The sequence below is a fragment of the Hemibagrus wyckioides genome, linkage group LG05, assembly GCF_019097595.1.
Source record: "Hemibagrus wyckioides isolate EC202008001 linkage group LG05, SWU_Hwy_1.0, whole genome shotgun sequence".
NCBI lineage: Eukaryota > Metazoa > Chordata > Actinopteri > Siluriformes > Bagridae > Hemibagrus > Hemibagrus wyckioides.
In genome coordinates this window covers 28,636,759-28,654,533 of record NC_080714.1, presented here as the reverse complement: position 1 = coordinate 28,654,533, position 17,775 = coordinate 28,636,759, and the positions used below count along the sequence as shown (strand labels likewise).

The following is a 17,775-nucleotide window of genomic DNA, read 5'->3' as shown; positions in this document are numbered from 1 at the left end:
GGTTAAAAATGTCCCAGTCATGTTTATTACAGGTGTTTAATGTTGTGTTTTTAGACACATTTCGAGAATACCTTAAAGACAGACAGGAAGCTGCTGGAGACTGTTTGACGCGTTTTTAAAAAGACTTCTGGTTCCGTATTTAACCGTCTTATTTTGGAATTGAACAACAGGAACTGAATCAGGCGGCAAATAACATCCACTATAGCAAACAACTCGCTTGCTAACATGAGCAAAGATACCTTCAGCATCTACAAAGAAATGAATCAGCTAATTATCTGCTGAATCCTGAATACTTCCCTATGATCTGTGGGAAGTGGACGCTCAGTGGCCGAGGTGTTGGACTACTGATCAGACTGGTGTGAGACCACTGCTGGGCCCCTGGACAAGGCCCCTAACCCTCAACTTCTCAGCTGTTTAAATGAGATAAACGTCAGTCGCTCTGGTAAAATGCTCTAGTTGATTTATGTATTGAGCGTTAATCTAAATCCTACCTCAGTGTTCACACAGAGAAGTTTCACTGATTAAGTACATTTTCTGAGCTCCAGGTTCACATTATAGGGATAGAAAATACTGACTCATCATGGTACCTGTTAGTGGGTGGGATATATTAGGCAGCAAGTGAACATTTTGTCCTCAAAGTTGATGTGTTAGAAGCAGGGAAAATGGACAAGTGTAAGGATTTGAGTGAGTTTGTTCCCGGTCTGCAGTGGTCAGTATCTATCAAAAGTGGTCCAAGGAAGGAACAGTGATGAACCAGTGACAGGGTCATGGGTGGTCAAGGCTCATTGATACACGTGGGGAGTGAAGGCTGGCCCGTGTGATCCGATCCAACAGACGAGCTACTGTTGATCAAATTGCTGAAGAAGTTAATACTGGTTCTGATAGAAAGGGGTCAGAATACACAGTGCAGGACGGGTCAGGGCTGTTTTGGCAGCAAAAGGTGGACCAACATAATATTAATGTAGGCAGGTGGTCATAATGTTATGGCTGATTGGTGTGTTTCTATGCAGGCAGATGAATTATGATGTAAGATAAAAGCAGCAGATAATTTAAAAATAAAATGGTGAATACTGAAATATATATTTATTAGGAGTGTATCACTGATTTACTGCACGATCAATCCTGCTTGTGATGATCACATTAATCACCGGGTTCATAAACCCAGCGGCTTCCACACTCATTATTCAGCAGCACAGAGAACAGCAGGTGATGTTCCAGATGTGAGTTATTCTGATGTATTTTGTGCTGCTGTGTAAATCCAGGTTCTGAGATCTGATGTAATCTGTTTGATCAGACTATCAGACAAACTCCAGTGTTTGTGTTCCTTTGACACGCTTCGCTCTGACTAGAAAAAAACTTTATTTGTAATTTCTTCCAGGAAACAGTTCATTCCTGAAGACGAGTCGAGTTTCTGATTGAGATTCGTTTTGTCCGACGTTCTCACCGTGAGGAAAAAAATATAACGTTACTAATGACTGAACTGTGACATCACAGTGTCCTTCAGCGGCACTGGACTCTACACTGCTCCTCACTTGGGCTGAAATCAGGCAAGAACCATGTGCAGAGATCAGAACCGAGATCAGAGACACGCCTCTGTTTCAGACAGACTCCACCCATAATGCATAACTCTCACGCCACGTCTGGAGTCTGTAGTAGTTACGTCTGAGGTTATAATTCTGACCTCACTGCTACAGTAACACAACATATGTCCAAGCTTCTTATTTATCTGAGTACACACACTACTTACACACACTACTTACACACTACTTACACACACTACTTACACACTACTTACACACACTACTTACACACACTACTTACACACACTACTTACACACACTACTTACACACTACTTACACACACTACTTACACACACTACTCACACACTACTTACACGCACTACTTACACACACTACTTACACACACTACTTACACACACTACTTACACACACTACTTACACACACTACTCACACACACTACTCACACGCACTACTTACACACACTACTTACACACACTACTTACACACTACTTACACACTACTTACACACACTACTTACACACTACTTACACACACTACTTACACACTACTTACACACACTACTTACACACACTACTTACACACTACTTACACACACTACTTACACACACTACTTACACACTACTTACACACTACTTACACACTACTTACACACACTACTTACACACTACTCACACACACTACTTACACACTACTTACACGCACTACTTACATGCACTACTTACACACACTACTCATACACACTACTTACACACTACTTACACACACTACTTACATGCACTACTCACACACACTACTTACACACTACTTACACACACTACTTACATGCACTACTCACACACACTACTTACACACAATACTCACACACACTACTTACACACTACTTACACACACTACTTACACACACTACTTACACACTACTTACACACTACTTACACACACTACTTACACACACTACTTACACACTACTTACACACACTACTTACACACACTACTCACACACACTACTTACACACACTACTTACACACTACTTACACACACTACTTACACACACTACTTACACACACTACTTACACACTACTTACACACACTACTTACACACTACTTACACACACTACTTACACACACTACTTACACACTACTTACACACACTACTTACACACTACTTACACACACTACTTACACACACTACTTACACACTACTTACACACTACTTACACACACTACTTACACACTACTTACACACTACTTACACACACTACTTACACACTACTTACACACACTACTTACACACTACTTACACACACTACTTACACACACTACTTACACACTACTTACACACACTACTTACACACTACTTACACACACTACTTACACACACTACTTACACACACTACTTACACACTACTTACACACACTACTTACACACACTACTTACACACTACTTACACACACTACTTACACACTACTTACACACACTACTTACACACACTACTTACACACTACTTACACACACTACTTACACACTACTTACACACACTACTCACACGCACTACTTACACACTACTTACACACACTACTTACACACTACTTACACACACTACTTACACACACTACTTACACACTACTTACACACTACTTACACACACTACTTACACGCACTACTTACACACACTACTCACACGCACTACTTACACACTACTTACACACACTACTTACACACTACTTACACACACTACTTACACACACTACTCACACGCACTACTTACACACACTACTCACACGCACTACTTACACACTACTTACACACACTACTTACACACTACTTACACACACTACTTACACACACTACTCACACACACTACTTACACACACTACTTACACACTACTTACACACACTACTTACACACACTACTTACACACTACTTACACGCACTACTTACACACTACTTACACACACTACTTACACACACTACTTACATGCACTACTCACACACACTGCTTACACACACTACTTACACGCACTACTTACACACTACTTACACGCACTACTTACACACACTACTTACACACACTACTCACACACACTACTTACACACACTACTTACACACTACTTACACACACTACTTACACACACTACTTACACACTACTTACACACACTACTTACACACACTACTTACACACACTACTTACACGCACTACTTACACACACTACTCACACACACTACTTACACACTACTTACACACTACTTACACACACTACTTACACACTACTTACACACACTACTTACACACACTACTTACACGCACTACTTACACACTACTTACACGCACTACTTACACACTACTTACACACTACTTACACACACTACTTACACACACTACTTACATGCACTACTCACACACACTACTTACACACACTACTTACACGCACTACTCACACACACTACTTACACACACTACTTACACACACTACTTACACACACTACTTACACACACTACTTACACACACTACTTACACACACTACTTACACACACTACTTACACGCACTACTTACACACACTACTCACACACTACTTACACACTACTTACACACACTACTTACACACACTACTTACACACACTACTTACACGCACTACTTACACACACTACTCACACACTACTTACACACTACTTACACACACTACTTACACACACTACTTACACACTACTTACACACACTACTTACACACACTACTCTTACACACTACTTACACACACTACTTACACACTACTTACACACACTACTTACACACACTACTCACACACACTACTCACACGCACTACTTACACACACTACTCACACGCACTACTTACACACTACTTACACACACTACTTACACACACTACTCACACACACTACTTACACACACTACTTACACACTACTTACACACACTACTTACACACTACTTACACGCACTACTTACACACACTACTTACACACACTACTTACATGCACTACTCACACACACTACTTACACACACTACTTACACGCACTACTTACACACTACTTACACGCACTACTTACACACACTACTTACACACACTACTTACACACACTACTTACACACACTACTTACACGCACTACTTACACACACTACTCACACACACTACTTACACACTACTTACACACTACTTACACACACTACTTACACACTACTTACACACACTACTTACACACACTACTTACACGCACTACTTACACACTACTTACACGCACTACTTACACACTACTTACACACACTACTTACACACACTACTTACATGCACTACTCACACACACTACTTACACACACTACTTACACGCACTACTCACACGCACTACTTACACACACTACTTACACACACTACTTACACACACTACTTACACACACTACTTACATGCACTACTCACACACACTACTTACACACACTACTTACACGCACTACTTACACACTACTTACACGCACTACTTACACACTACTTACACACACTACTTACATGCACTACTCACACACACTACTTACACACACTACTTACACACTACTTACACGCACTACTTACACACTACTTACACACTACTCACACACACTACTTACATGCACTATTTACACGCACTACTTACACACACTACTTACACACACTACTTACATGCACTACTCACACACACTACTTACACACACTACTTACACACTACTTACACACACTACTTACATGCACTACTCACACACACTACTTACACACTATTTACACACACTACTTACACACACTACTTACACACACTACTTACATGCACTACTCACACACACTACTTACACACACTACTTACACACACTACTTACACACTACTTACACGCACTACTTACACACTACTTACACACTACTCACACACACTACTTACACGCACTATTTACACGCACTACTTACACACACTACTTACACACACTACTTACATGCACTACTCACACACACTACTTACACACACTACTTACACGCACTACTTACACACTACTTACATGCACTACTTACACACTACTTACATGCACTACTCACACACACTACTTACACACTACTTACACACTACTCACACACACTACTTACACGCACTATTTACACGCACTACTTACACACACTACTTACACACACTACTTACACGCACTACTTACACACTACTTACACGCACTACTTACACACTACTTACACACACTACTTACACACACTACTCACACACACTACTTACACACTACTCACACACACTACTTACACACTACTTACACACTACTCACACACACTACTTACACGCACTATTTACACGCACTACTTACACGCACTACTTACACACACTACTTACACACACTACTTACACGCACTACTTACACACACTACTTACATGCACTACTTACACACACTACTTACACACACTACTTACACACACTACTTACACGCACTACTTACACACTACTTACATGCACTACTTACACACTACTTACATGCACTACTCACACACACTACTTACACACTACTTACACACTACTCACACACACTACTTACACGCACTATTTACACGCACTACTTACACACACTACTTACACACACTACTTACACGCACTACTTACACACTACTTACACGCACTACTTACACACTACTTACACACACTACTTACACACACTACTCACACACACTACTTACACACTACTCACACACACTACTTACACACTACTTACACACTACTCACACACACTACTTACACACACTACTTGCACACACTACTTACACGCACTACTTACACACACTACTTACACACACTACTTACACGCACTACTTACACACACTACTTACATGCACTACTTACACACACTACTTACACACACTACTTACACACTACTTACACGCACTACTTACATGCACTACTTACACACACTACTTACACACTACTTACACGCACTACTTACATGCACTACTTACATGCACTACTTACACACTACTTACACACACTACTTACATGCACTACTCACACACACTACTTACACACTACTTACACACTACTCACACGCACTACTTACACGCACTATTTACACGCACTACTTACACACACTACTTACACACACTACTCACACGCACTACTTACACACTACTTACACGCACTACTTACACACTACTTACACACACTACTTACACACACTACTCACACACACTACTTACACACTACTCACACACACTACTTACACACTACTTACACACTACTCACACACACTACTTACACGCACTATTTACACGCACTACTTACACGCACTACTTGCACGCACTACTTACACGCACTACTTACACACTACTTACACGCACTACTTACACACTACTTACACACACTACTTACACACACTACTCACACACACTACTTACACACTACTCACACACACTACTTACACACTACTTACACACACTACTCACACGCACTACTTACACACACTACTTACACGCACTACTTACACACTACTTACACGCACTACTTACACACTACTTACACACACTACTTACACACACTACTCACACACACTACTTACACACTACTCACACACACTACTTACACACTACTTACACACACTACTTACACGCACTATTTACACGCACTACTTACACGCACTACTTACACACTACTCACACGCACTACTTACACACACTACTTACACGCACTACTTACACACTACTTACACGCACTACTTACACACTACTTACACACACTACTTACACACTACTTACACACACTACTTACACGCACTATTTACACGCACTACTTACACGCACTACTTACACGCACTACTTACACACTACTTACACACACTACTTACACACACTACTTACACACACTACTCACACACACTACTTACACACTACTCACACACACTACTTACACACTACTTACACACACTACTTACACGCACTATTTACACGCACTACTTACACGCACTACTTACACGCACTACTTACACACTACTTACACACACTACTTACACGCACTACTTACACGCACTACTTACACACTACTTACACACACTACTTACACACACTACTCACACACACTACTTACACACTACTCACACACACTACTTACACACTACTTACACACACTACTTACACGCACTACTTACACGCACTACTTACACACACTACTCACACGCACTACTTACACACACTACTTACACGCACTACTTACACACTACTTACACGCACTACTTACACACTACTTACACACACTACTTACACACACTACTCACACACACTACTTACACACTACTCACACACACTACTTACACACTACTCACACACACTACTTACACGCACTATTTACACGCACTACTTACACGCACTACTTACACGCACTACTTACACACTACTTACACACACTACTTACACACACTACTCACACACACTACTTACACACTACTCACACACACTACTTACACACTACTTACACACACTACTCACACGCACTACTTACACACACTACTTACACGCACTACTTACACACTACTTACACGCACTACTTACACACTACTTACACACACTACTTACACACACTACTCACACACACTACTTACACACTACTCACACACACTACTTACACACTACTTACACACTACTCACACACACTACTTACACGCACTATTTACACGCACTACTTACACACACTACTTACACACACTACTCACACACACTACTTACACACTACTCACACACACTACTTACACACTACTTACACACTACTCACACACACTACTTACATGCACTATTTACACGCACTACTTACACACTACTTACACGCACTACTTACACACTACTTACACACACTACTTACACACACTACTCACACACACTACTTACACACACTACTCACACACACTACTTACACACTACTCACACACACTACTTACACGCACTATTTACACACACTACTTACACGCACTACTTGCACGCACTACTTACACACACTACTTACACACACTACTTACACACACTACTTACACACACTACTTACACACACTACACTTAGGCCCTGTCCTGAGTGCACTAGCAGGAAGTGTTTTAACTCTATCCAGTAATATTTATGTAAATCAGACTGTGGTTTACTCACTGAGACACTGTTTTCAGACAGGAATTTCACACACACACACACACACACACACACACACACAGCGGTGAAAGGCAGCTTTGTCTGTGTGTTTTAGTGCACCTTCACTCCAGCCGTTAGCGAGGAGACACTCCACCGTCTCTATCACACTGCGGCTCTGTGAAACGCTGGCTTCTGATTGGTCAGTCAGAGACTCCAAATGAAGTTCACCTCACCTGACTCTGTAGTGTTAAAGGAAAGGTTTAATTTCACACTGGAACACTAAAGTCACTATATTAGCTCCAGGCTACAGGATTCTGACACTGACATTAGCTACTTAGCTAGCACTTGACGGCTAGCATTTTTAAGTTTAACATTGTCACTAATCACACTGTATAAAGAAAACGGTTTTCGTTGTTACTGTTACCCATTGAGAACCCAGTCCATGCTAGCGAGCTAGTTTCTGTAGCCAATCTAAAGCTAACACAGGGATGCTTCTGGCAGTAGCACTGATTTAATAGGGAAATAATGTCTAACTGCCAAGATTACTAGCTACTCCAAAGCTAACCACTTAGTGTGATAACTAGCCAGCTCATTACATGTAATACTTCATTTCATGGAGCTATTAGCTAGCTAGTGATTAAGGTTTAGCTAATATGGTCTGTAAACATACCGTAGTTAGCAGGTTTTAGTATTATGCTAAACTAAGCACCTTGACAGGGCACATCAACAGCATGTCAGAGTTTTTTTCCTGTTATACCACAGCGTTATACCAGCGTTTACTTCTTATATCAGTAATTCAATCAGGTCCTAACAGGTTCTTTTTTAATGTGTTTACAGTTACTTTTCATTTTGTGTTTAATTTTCATTCCTGTTCTCACGTGTGTTATAGCGGCTGCGCTACGGACAGAACCACTGGTATAGAAAACTAATCAACACCTTCTGACCAAACAGAGTCCAGAACTCAGCAGCAGCTTTACAGCAGAGGAAGTGTGTTTCTTCTAATAATCTCTCCGGCCACAGGTACGCCCTCGCTGTTGTACTGAGCTCAGTGTGTGTGTGTGTGTGTGTGTGTGTGTGTGTGTATGTGAGAGGGTGGATTGGTGTGTGTGGTGGAGAGTTAAGGAGGAATGAAAGAGGGGTTTTGTAAGACATGTTTTCGTTTTTTCCGCCCCCTTGCTCTCTCTCTCTCTCTCTCTCTCTCTCTCCAGAGGCTGACAGTATAAGAGTCTCACACACACACTCACACACTCCACTCAGTAAATCTCACATACCAGCAGGCATCATGTACTTGCGTCTAATCTACACGTGTGTGAGTCTGTGTGTGTGTGTGAGCATCAGCTGCAGCCTGCAAGCGAGTCGGAGGGATGAGAGACAGAAGAGGCACGGCGTGGCAGCAACAGCTGGATTTAGTACACCTGTGTATCCAGGTGAGTTCTCATGAGTCTCTTACGCTTTCTGAATCTTGAACTCTATCTTGATCACACCGGTCACAGGGATGTGTTTGTAGCAGGTAACAGTAGCAGGTAACAGAGGGACTGTCTTTCTGGAAGCAGTGTACAGGTGATAGAAATGAAACGCTGTTTATTCTCAGTCTCAGTTCCCGTAGTTGCTCTCAGACTGCAGTAAAACACACTGCAGGTGATAAATGACCTTAATTACACTGTCCCCGCCCCCTTTTTGCATATTCATTAATGCAAACTAAAGCTTGCATGTTTTTTATATGCACATTTTTACACACACACACACACACACACACACACAGTGTGTGATATCTCTGCTGTTCTTTAGTCCTGAATGACATGGACACAGTAGTGGAGATGGTTTGATGCCATCAGAGATGCTGCACCTGGTTCAGTTCAGTAAGTCACATCATTTGACTCACCAAATAAAAAATGACTCTTTTGAATCCTGAACCTAATCACTTTTTTCCCAGCGTTGTCTCTCAGCATTATAAATGACTGTGTTATAATTCTAGAATTGTGTAACGCATTATACTTTGCATTGTTTGTTCTAAATGCTGAAATATTTATATAAACAGATCATAAAGTCATCTAAGACACTGGACAGTTCTTAACGATCACCTGAAAGATCTGACACACAGAGAGTCGATTCATTTGTGATGGACGCAACACTGACCCTCAACTTCTCAGTGAACAGTAAACATTTATCTAGTTTTAGAAGTTGAAAAGTTCCAGTTATTTCAACTGTATAATTATGTCTGTGTGTATATGTCTGTGTGTGTGTGTGTGTGTGTGTGTGTGTGTATGTGTGTATAAGTGCCCAGAACTCAGTGTCTGGTGAACGGGATTCTCCTCTTTGAGGGAGCTGTTTGGTCTCCAGATGCATGTAACATGTGCCAGTGTACAAATGGTGTAGTTCAGTGCCATGGCATGTCCTGCCTGAATACAGGTACACACACACACACACACACACAGATAAAACACTCCTCTGAAAAAACTCATGGATAATTAATGACGCAAAGCCAAAAACACACCGAAGAACCATGTTTACTGTTGTAGATAAAGACATGCCCCCAATAAAGAAACTTTCTAGATGTACCTGATGACACAAAGTTTGATTTCAGGGACTCATTTCCAGAAGGTCTGGTTTGGTCTCTAAAGCCCTGCCTAGTGTCTGCCCACTTTATTGTCCAATTCAATTTCTAAAATGTTCTGCTTGAGTCTCATCACTCACTGCTCTTTAATGTTGTTTTATTTTTTTTTTACTTCGCAGCTTCACCTGCCTCGAGGCTTCAGGGTGGACACCAGAGGGCAGGCAGCCATGGAGTGAAGCTGGAGAAAATGAGCAGGCAGAAGAACGTCCATCCACAGACTGGAAAGAAGAAAGCGCCCCAGGGGAAGGTGATTGCGGAGGTCCAGCCGAAGACAGCGCAGAGACCAGCAAAAGCTGTAAAAGTGTGATGCGTGAAATAATAATAATACAGTAATAAATAATGATGATGGTGCTCGAAATCGCTTTAGATGATCTGTTCATGTTCTTTACACAGAAGAAGTATGCACCATCATCACCACCGAAGATCAAGCAGCAGGCATCTGAGGTAGGACTTGGTAGGAATTTCCCGGTGGCCACGCCCCCTGTCACCTTCCCAAATCAGTTTGACTACGATGACCACGATGATGACGACTATCTGGAAGATGATAGTGACGCTGACGAGGATGACGATGACGCCCTGGTCTTACAGAACTCTCGCACCAGAAGTTCATCGATCAGCAGAATGGCCGCGTCTCTTCCCCGGAAGCCGAGCGTACCTGTACCGCAGAGGCCCCTCCCTCCTCCCACACGGCAGCCCAGAGTCTTAGCACCTAGTGGAAGTGTGAGAGCTGGAGGGCGTGTGGTTAGAGGCAGAGTGGGCGGGGGCAGTGTGGTGGGTCGTCCTGTTATTCGTCCCTCCACTCACATGGCGTCACTCCCGGCTGGGTGTCTGCTGTCTGACGTTCTGATTGCATGCGGCAGCACCGGATTGACCAGCATGCCTCTCATCAAAGACGCCAGCATCCAGACCCTTTACCTGGCAGGTGAGCGACTACAGACAGGCAGATAGACAGGTAATAAGGTCAGTAAGATCCTGTTTTCTCATACACACACACACATGCACCTGTCTGTCTGTCTGTCTGTCTGTCTGTCTGTCTGTCAGATAATAAAATCAGTAAGATCCCAGTCCGAGTGTTGCATGGCCTGCCCAATCTGCAGTGGCTCGACCTGAGCAAGAACAAACTGGATGACACGTCACTGGGACTGAATGTGTTCCGGGTGAGACACACACACACACACAAACGCACACACACAAACAAACGCACACACAGTGTTAACAACCAAACACAAAGACTCCTTCCGTAAACGAACTTTTCCTTCACCACAAAGATCTGTGTCCATGGAGTGCACTCACTGTACACGTCCCTGTGCATGAGCTGTTGCTATGGAAACGATAACATATTAGTCTAAGTGCATTAATATAAACCTGCAATACAGTCAGAGCTGCTGTCCTAGAGAATTAATCAACACCTTCTGACCAATCAGAACTCAGCATTATGTTATGGGGTAATATAGTTTTAAGGCATGGTCAGACCTGGTTCCGTCTGATAGCGAGAGCCAGAATCTAACACAGGTCTGGTGTTTGCACCTGGATTGAATGTTTGTGATCCTGAGATCTTTATCTAACCTTAAAGCCTGATGCTGTGTCCAACATCCTATAGGTTCAGGTCAGATTTAAATGTGTAATGAACACACACTATGGCATGAATAGCAAGTGGACGCGATGTGGATTTATGTAGACACACCTTGGTTCCCACAGAATTCTCACTTTATTGTTGAAGTAAGTGGGAAAATATTTCAGAACAAACACCAAGATGTTAGGTTCCCTCTTCTCACACACGTTACAAACTCTGGCTCCATCGAGGCTGAGAAACACTGCCATCACCAATGTTTGTGTGTGTGTGTGTTTTAGAATCTAACCAAACTGCAGCGTCTGAATCTGGACGGGAACAATCTGACCAAAATCCCCCCACTGCCTCCATCACTGCTGGAGCTGAAGATCAACGACAACAAACTGAGCGGACTCACACCTCACAGCTTTAAAGGTACACACACACTCACACACACACACACACACACAACTGTGTGTGAGGTTAAAAGGACATTTGATTCTTTGCCCTGAGAAAGATGAATTCCGGGTCTGGGTCAGGAATCTGGTTTGGATGTTTGCTCTCGCAGGTTTGTCCCAGCTGCTGACTCTGGAGCTGGAGGATAATCATTTCCATGATGGAAACGTTTCTCCACTGGCGTTCAGGGCCCTCAAGAAACTCATCAACCTCCGACTGGATGATAACGACTTCAGAGCCATTCCCTCCGGACTGCCTGCATCACTAAAGGTCATCATCATCATTAATGATTCATTTATTAATGAGTAGTCTTATACTAAGCTCCACCTACCTGTCAAAACCTGACCCCACCTACCTGTCAGAATTTGACTCCACCTACCTGTCAGAACCTGACCCCACCTACCTGACAGAACCTGACCCCACTTACCTGGCAGAACCCGACCCCACCTACCTGTCAGTACCTGACCCCACCTACCTGACAGAACCTGACCCCACCTACCTGTAGGAACCTGACCCCACCTACCGGACAGAATCTGACCCCACCTACCTGTCAATACCTGACCCCACCTACCTGTCAGAACCTGACCCCACCTACCTGACAGAACCTGACCCCACCTACCTAACAGAAACCCACCCCACCTACCTGACAGAACCTGACTCCACCTACCTGACAGAAACTGACTCCACCTACCTGACAGAAACTGACCCCACCTACCTGTAACCTGACCCCACCTACCTGTCAATACCTGACCCCACCTACCTGTCAGAACCTGACCCCACCTACCTGTCAGAACCTGACACCACCTACCTGTCAGAACCTGACACCACCTACAGTGAGGGAAAAAATGATTTGATCCCCTGCTGATTTTGTACGTTTGCCCACTGACAAAGAAATGATCAGTCTGTAATTTTAATGGTAGGTTTGTCTGAACAGTGAGAGACAGAATAACAACAAAAAAATCCAGACAAATGTTCAAAAAAGTTCTACATTGATTTGCATTTTAATGAGTGAAATAAGTATTTGATCCCCTATCAGTCAGAAAGATTTCTGGCTCCCAGGTGTCTTTTATACAGGTAAAGAGCTGAGATTACAGTAGGAGCTAGAGCTGGGCGATTAATCGTTATTATCAATGAATTCGAATTTATGGTTTATGTCGATGTTGAAAAGACGAACATCGATTTTCACTTTGGTTTGGCAGAGCGAGCTTCCATAGTTCTGCGACACAAAGAGCTTGTTTCTAAGAGAGGCGCAGTTTCTTCAGTCGGATTGAAGAACGCGCTGAAAGACGGGAAGAGCCGAAAGTCTGCGGCTGTTTTCATATGAAATTTAAAGGGAACTGAGGCGATCACGAATTTGTGTAGAGTTTATGGAGAATTGCAGAATTCTTAGGGTGGCTGAATAGAAATGTTAAAAATGGCCTAGTGACGAAAACGGCGGCAGACTTCAGCTCCTCCCCGTCTTTCAGCGTGTTCTTCAATCCGACTGAAGAAACCGCGGTGTCGCAGAGCGAGGATCAGAGGACGAGTGTGTGTGTGTGTGTGTGTGTGTGTGAGTGTGTGTGAGATCAGGAAGACTCGTATTTGTCTTGTTCAGTACTCAAATGTTATAAAACACATCTATGCAATACAGTGGAATGCTGCAATAAGTTTACCATCCTACCCTATTAGTCAAACCTTTATTTTATTTTATTTTATTTATTTATATTTTTTACTATTATACCCTAACTGGGGGCGGAGTCCCCCTTAAATGAAAATCCTATACTCGCCCCTGATTGTGCCCATGTACAAAGATGTAAAATGCTGTCTGGCTCCTGTTTGATTTTATTTAGCGTGTAAGTTGCATGTTAGTTTATTTAGCGTGTAAGTTGCATGTTAGTTTATTTAGCGTGTAAGTTGCATGTTAGTTTATTTAGCGTGTTAGTTGCGTGTTGAACTGATTTACAAAATTGTTTTTCTTCAGGGATTTTTTTCAGGTGACAATTATTTATTTTATAAAGTGATGTAAGTTAAGTCTGCAGTTTGCACTTTACAAATCCCTCATATTTTGTTATATTACTTTATTTTACTAGAATAATTAGAACTTGTAAAGACCGGTGAAAGTTTGCACTTTATAAATCCCAAAAAAGGTTTTTATGTTGTATTGATTATTGTTTTTCTAAAATAACAAAAAAAACTTGTTAGCGAAAGTAATTTTGCACTTTGCACTTTTAGTCCAAATTAGCAGTTCATATGTTTGGTTATATTGTTTTTGCTCAAATTAAAAAAATCTATTTTATAGTCTCTAGTGTTTTATTAAATTTTTTTAAAGAAAAATAATCGTTTTAAAATCGAAAATCAAATTTTGGTTTTAAAAAATTCAGAGATTCAATTTTTTGGCCATATCGCCCAGCTCTAGTAGGAGTGCTCTCGGGGAGTGCTCTTAATCTCAGCTCGTTACCTGTATGAAAGACACCTGTCCACAGAAGGAAGCAATCAATCAGATTCCAAACTCTCCATCATGGCCAAGACCAAAGAGCTGTCCATGGATGTCAGGGACAAGATTGTAGACCTACACAAGGCTGGAATGAGCTACAAGACCATCTCCAAGCAGCTTGGTGAGAAGGTGACAACAGTTGGTGCGATTATTCCCAAATGGAAGAAACACAAAAGGACTGTCAATCTTCCTCGGTCTGGGGCTCCATGCAAGATCTCACCTCATGGAGTTTCAATGATCATGAGAACGGCGAGGAATCAGCCCAGAATTACACTGGAGGATTTTGTCAATGATCTCAAGGCAGCTGGGACCACAGTCACCAAGAAAACAATTGGTAACACACTACGCCGTGAAAGACTGAAATCCAGTAGCGCCCGCAAGGTCCCCCTGCTAAAGAAATCACATGTACAGGACCATCTGAAGTTTGCCAGTGAACATCTGAATGATTCAGAGGAGAACTGGGTGAAAGTGTTGTGGTCAGATGAGACCAAAATCTAGCTCTTTGGCATCAACTCAACTCGCCGTGTTTGGAGGAGGAGGAATGCTGCCTATGACTCCAAGAAGACCATCCCCACCGTCAAACATGGAGGTGGAAACATTATGCTTTGGGGGTGTTTTTCTGCTAAGGTGACAGGACAACTGCACCGCATCAAAGGGACGATGGACGGGGCCATGTACCGTCAAATCTTGGATGAGAACCTCCTTCCCTCAGCCAGGACATTGAAAATGGGTCGTGGATGGATATTCCAGCCTGACAATGACCCAAAACACACGGCCATGGCAACAAAGGAGTGGTTCAAAAAGAAGCACATTAAGGTCCTGTAGTGGCCTAGCCAGTCTCCAGACCTTAATCCCATAGAAAATCTGTGGAGGGAGCTGAAGGGTCAGCCACAAAACCTTAATGACTTGGAGAGGATCTGCAAAGAGGAGTGGGCCCAAATTCCTTGAGATGTGAGATGTGTGTAAACCTGGTGGCCAACTACAAGAAATGTCTGACGTCTGTGATTGCCAACAAGGGTTTGGCACCAAGTACTAAGTCATGTTTTGCAAAGGGGTCAAATACTTTTTCACTCAATAAAATGCAAATCAATGTAGAACTTTTTTGAAATGTGTTTTTCTGGATTTTTTTGTTGTTATTCTGTCTCTCACTGTTCAGATAAACCTACCATTAAAATTACAGACTGATCATTTCTGTCAGTGGGCAAACGTACAAAATCAGCAGGGGATCAAATCATTTTTTCCCTCACTGTACCTGTCAGCAAGATTTCCAAAAATTCTTTTGCAGGCTTTAAAAAAATGGAACAGATTTAGATTAGATTGTGTAATATTTTAAGTGTTTTTTTCTAGAACATCAGGCATATTAAAGGCATCCTAAATGCTAGAACATCACTATAACAAGACTTCTCAGTAATGAATGATTTATTTTTAAGTGTGTGTGTTTGTGTAGATTTATACAAAGTGCTAATACATTAGCTATTGTATGTACTAATAAGCTAAACTTTATGTAGTGCATTAATTAGCATCAGCAAAATGTTAGGACTTTATTTCCTAGCAGCTCTTGATCATGTGGCATCATGTGTTGATACAGCAAACCTGCTAGTTCATGCATGTGTATAAGGATAGTGTGTGTGTGTGTGTGTGTGTGTGTGTGTGTGTAGGAGCTGCATCTGTCAGATAACCGGATTGAAGTGGTTCATGCTGGACTCCTCAATAAGACAGTGAACCTGCGTGTCCTGAATCTGAGCCATAATAAGATCCGAGAGGACCGGATTGCACCGAGGGCCTGGATACACCTACGGTCAGTCACTTCCTGTTTACTGATCTGAGTTTGTTCCACTCTGGACGATCAATTCTGCATGAGGAGGTTTGAGTGTCCATTCGCTTACAATAATCCAGGAACATCAACTGAGTACTGCAAATAAACAAACAAACAAACAAACAAATAAATATTGCAGCAGAGGCCAAGAACATACAGGGATTTATTAACTTTATTTCCAGTTTTCTGAA

At 42.1% G+C, this 17,775-nt stretch overlaps 1 protein-coding gene across 2 annotated transcripts in view; it reads left to right on the top strand.

The window, feature by feature from the left end:
- The first annotated feature begins 9,895 nt into the window (after nt 1-9,895).
- Nucleotides 9,896-17,775, top strand: part of si:dkey-6n6.1 (uncharacterized protein LOC100170811 homolog) — a 23,870-nt gene continuing 15,990 nt past the window's right edge. Inside the window, exons 1-8 of one of the 2 annotated variants that reach the window (XM_058390688.1) lie at nt 9,896-10,103; nt 10,954-11,085; nt 11,410-11,585; nt 11,684-12,212; nt 12,332-12,447; nt 13,142-13,274; nt 13,408-13,565; nt 17,427-17,566. In XM_058390688.1, the coding sequence (XP_058246671.1) occupies nt 9,959-10,103; nt 10,954-11,085; nt 11,410-11,585; nt 11,684-12,212; nt 12,332-12,447; nt 13,142-13,274; nt 13,408-13,565; nt 17,427-17,566 (1,529 nt within the window). In that variant the 5' untranslated portion in view covers nt 9,896-9,958. Of the gene's footprint in view, nt 10,104-10,953; nt 11,086-11,409; nt 11,592-11,683; nt 12,213-12,331; nt 12,448-13,141; nt 13,275-13,407; nt 13,566-17,426; nt 17,567-17,775 lie in introns of both variants that reach the window. The other variant, XM_058390687.1, reaches the window with a different exon arrangement.